This window comes from Galeopterus variegatus, unplaced genomic scaffold (assembly GCF_000696425.1).
Source record: "Galeopterus variegatus unplaced genomic scaffold, G_variegatus-3.0.2 Scaffold1614, whole genome shotgun sequence".
In the NCBI taxonomy this organism is placed as follows: Eukaryota; Metazoa; Chordata; class Mammalia; order Dermoptera; family Cynocephalidae; genus Galeopterus; species Galeopterus variegatus.
The window spans coordinates 21,115-25,189 of record NW_007727725.1 but is presented as its reverse complement, the minus strand read 5'-3'; the positions used below and the strand labels follow the sequence as shown (position 1 = coordinate 25,189).

At 50.7% G+C, this 4,075-nt stretch overlaps 1 protein-coding gene across 1 annotated transcript in view; it reads right to left on the bottom strand.

Annotated features, from left to right (window-relative positions):
- Positions 1-282: 282 nt before the first annotated feature.
- The window catches only part of LOC103594726 (chromosome unknown open reading frame, human C21orf58), a 15,086-nt gene continuing 11,293 nt past the window's right edge, over positions 283-4,075 (bottom strand). The window contains exons 6-7 of the mRNA XM_008577980.1: positions 1,114-1,198; positions 283-931 (exon numbers count right to left, since the gene is read on the bottom strand). Coding sequence (XP_008576202.1) covers positions 691-931; positions 1,114-1,198 — 326 coding nt within the window. The 3' untranslated portion in view covers positions 283-690. The remainder of the gene's footprint in view (positions 932-1,113; positions 1,199-4,075) is intronic.

Below are 4,075 nucleotides of genomic sequence, written 5' to 3'. Positions count from 1 at the left end.
AAAAAAATTTTTTCAAAAAAAAAAAAATTATATTTAAATAAAAGTAACATTTAAACAGAAAGGGAACATAATTTCATCAAAAAAAAAGAGTAACAAAAAGTAAAGGAAGTAAAGGTGGCACATACATCTGCTAAGAAACCCCGACAGGACCAGAAGGACAAGCTGGAGGGAGCGCACCTTGCCTCAGGCTCTGCAGTAGGAACCACAGTGCGGCCGCTTGTGTCTGCTTTCCAGGGCAAAAGCTTTACAAAACACGTGTCGTATACTGTTTTGTCTTTTTTTTTTTTTTTTTTTTTTAACTCCAAAGGGATCACCTCACAGCTGCTTTCAATTGAGGAGCCCATTCCACACGTGGTAAACGGGTCTCCCCAGTTACTGTACTTGACTGTGTTAACGGTATTTTCCCATAGGAATGTCTAAATTTTTGTGTGGCTAGAGCTATTGGTCTTTTCTTTGTGGTTCCTGTGCCCTGATTTTCCTAAATTCTTTCCTGATGAGATCTTCGCACTTCACAGGATGGTCGAGTCCGGGTTTACCTAGTTTACCTGGTTCCCGGCTGTGAGCACAGAAGGCGATCAAAGACCGGAGACCCTGCTGCTCACACAGAGAGGGGCTCACAGGCCGGGGGCCAGTGTAGGCAGGACGCCGTCGGCCATCCTACAGGAAAGGCGGGAGTGTCCCTGGGTGTAGTTACCGTCCTGGTCTGGCTCGTAGACAACACGCTGAGGGTTGGGGTCGCAGTGGGGCATGTCCCCAGAGCCAGCCCGGGTGGGGACACTGGGCAGCCAGGCCTGTGCCGGATCCTGCCGGGGCCAGTCCCGCTGGGCCGCAGTCGGCTTCCCCCCGGGAGGCTGGCCTGGGGTCTACACTCGTGTGGCCCGAGACCTGCGACCCTCTGGGACGCGGCGGGAGCTCTCCAGGCTTCTTAAGCCTCCTGCTGCAGACCTGACAAAGATGGACGCCTCGGGGGCAGGAGAGGCGACCCAGCTGCGGCGGCCGGGGGAGGGTTGCGGGGGGGCTGGGGGGGCTTCACCGCTGGACCACAGACCCGCAGCCAGAAATGCCTTCCGGGCTGCGTAGGCGGAGGTGGGCGGTCTCCTGGCGCTCACCTGCGCGGGTGGCAGCGCGGCGAGCATGAGGCTCTGCACGAGAATCTGGTGCATCTGGGCGTTCTGCAGCAGCAGCATCTCCACCAGGTCTAAAAAGAGAGGCGCGGGGCTCCGTCACGAACAGGCTCCACCCTGAAGACAGAGCTTTGGTTTCTCATGTTAAAATAGACGTCGTGCCTCACAAGCACCAGAAAACATTCCGGCGCAGGTGTCTGAGCACTGCGCAGGTCCCACTGGGCATGTTCTGAGACGTGGAACTTCTAGTCGGAGAGTATGTATGTTTTAAAGTTTTATTGACAATGCCCAGTTGTCCCCCAAGAGGCTGTTCCAACTTGCCTTCCTGCTACCAGTGATTCCTCAAATCCCCTGGGCTGCATGGTGACCCCCCAAAAGGAACATCCATGTCCTTATTCCCCAGACCTCTGAGTGTGACCTTATTTGGAAAAAGCATCTTTACAAGAATGGTGAGATGAGGCGGTCATCCTGGTTCTCTAGGTCAGCCTAAATCCAGTTTGTGTCTTTATAAGGGAGAGGCAGAGAAAGATTTGAGACAGACAGAAGAGGACACAGACCCAGGGGAGGAGGCCACGTGAACACAGAAGCAGGGACTGCAGCGTTGCAACCACAAGCCCGGGACGCCTGGTGCCACCAGAATCTGCAAGAGACAAGGAAGGACGCTCCCCCAGAGCCTCCGGAAGGAACGCAGCCCTGCCAACACCTTGATTTTGGGCTTCTGGCCCCCAGAATAGTGAGGGAATAAATTTCTGTTGTTTTAAACTACCCAGTTTCGGGCAGGCCCGTGGCTCACTCGGTAGAGTGCGGTGCTAATAACACCAAGGCCCCGGGTTCGGATCCCACATAGGGATGGCCGGTTCGCTCACTGGCTGAGCGTGGTGCTGACAACACCAAGTCAAGGGTTAAGATCCCCTTACCGGTCAACTTTTTTAAAAAATTAAAAAAAAAAAATTAAAAAATAAAATAAACTACCCAGTTTGTGGTACTTTGTTATGGCAGCCACAGGAAACTAATATACTCACCAACACTGGGTACCATGAAACATTTTAACTTTTGACAATGTGATAGGTAAACTTTGATTCTTTCCATAGCACCTAAACCTTGGAAATTACACAGTCGAAGGTGAGTGTTCTGGGACCATTCTCCCAATCAAATAGGAGCCAAGCCTACAGTGGCTGGGGGTGGGGCTCAGACAGGAGCAACCAGGAGCGGGGGCTGCTGGAGCCGGGAGCGGGGGCTCAGAAGGGCCAGGGAGCCAGGGACTGGCCACTCCTGGGGTGGGGAGGCAGATCCCTGTGGCAACACAGCTGATCCCTGAAAGATAAGAAGTGGAGAAACTGAGTCTGACAGCTCCACCCTAGGCAAGCACCCTTGAGGAGCCTCGCATGGCACTGGACTGGGGCTGCTCTACACAGCAGCAGCTGCCATAAGCCTCTGGGAGGGAAGCTTCCCAAGTCAGGCCCCTAGGACCCCCTCAGAGCAGAAACAAGCATGAGAAGATCAGACAACTAGACAAATGGAACAAAGACGGTCCAGAAATAGACCCATGCCTTCTGTTACCTGCCTCCCAACAAAGGCAACACTGTGTGGGAGAACAAGTCTTCAGTTAATGGTACAGGGTCCAAGTATTATCCACAGCAAAAAAAACCCAAAAACCAAAAAAAACAGTGTTGCTCCTAAACTCAGCACACATGCAAATCTATTCCAGATGGATTGTAAATCTAAATGTGAAAAGTGGGCAAAGCTGTAGAAGAAAATGTAGAACATTCTTTATGAACTTGAGTGGGTAAAGACCTCTTAAACAGGACACATAAAAGCACCAACCATAGGGCCGGCCCGGTGGCACACTGCTACAGTGCGCTGCTTGGGAGCGCGGCGGCACTCCCGCCGAGGGTTCGGATCCCACATACAGACCGGTTCCCGCTCACTGGCTGAGCGAGGTGCAGGTGCAACACCGAGGGTTGCGATCCCGTTGCCGGTCCCAGTCCAGTACGGACTGGCGCGACACTGAGGGTTGCGATCCGTTGCTGGTCACGAAAAAAGACAAAAAAAAAAAAGCACCAACCATAAAGGAAAAAGGCTGAAAAACAGAACTTCGTTAGAATTAAGAACATCTGTTCATCCAAAGACACCATGAAGAGAGTGAAAAGGAGATTCCGAAAAGGATGTGACACTCGTGTTGCATATGTCAAAAAAAGACTCATTGCAGAAAATGTGAAGAATTCCTAGAAACCAGTAAGAGAGGCAGACAACCTGAAGGGAAAATGGGCAATCTACTTGAAGGGACACGTCACAAAAAAGGATATTCAAGTTCCCAATAAATGCACGAAAAGGTGAAATGCCAGTGCAAAACCAGAATGAATTTCCACAACATGCCCACCAGACTGGCAAGAATGGGAAAATCTGAAAATACCAAGTGTTTGTGGATTGCTGTGGGTAACTGAAGTCCTCATTCACTCACTGGAGGGAAGGTGGATCTACCACTCAGGGAAATGGTTTGGCAGCATTTCCTGACCCAGCCATTTTCTTCCTAGGCAAGTGCCTCACAGAAATATGTGTGTCCATCCACCAAAAGATGTGAACAGCAACGTGTTCAGACCAGCAGCTCCAACTGGAAAGCACTGGAGTACCTAGACATAAAGGAAGGGGCCACCAGAGAGAGATGATAATACCATGGAATTATGTGGTGTTCTGAACAGTGGCCCCAAAGGTGTCCACACCCTCATCCCCAGAACCTGTGAATGTGTTCCCTTACATGGCAAAAAGGACTTTGTAGGTGTGATGAAGACTCTCGAGATGGGTGGAAGCAACCCAAATGTCTATTGATGGATGAATGGATAAAGAAAATGGGGTCTATCCATACAAAGCAATATTATTCAACCTGTCACCTGCTACAACATGGATGAACCTTGAGGACATTATACTAAGTGAGACAAGCCACTCAAAAAAAA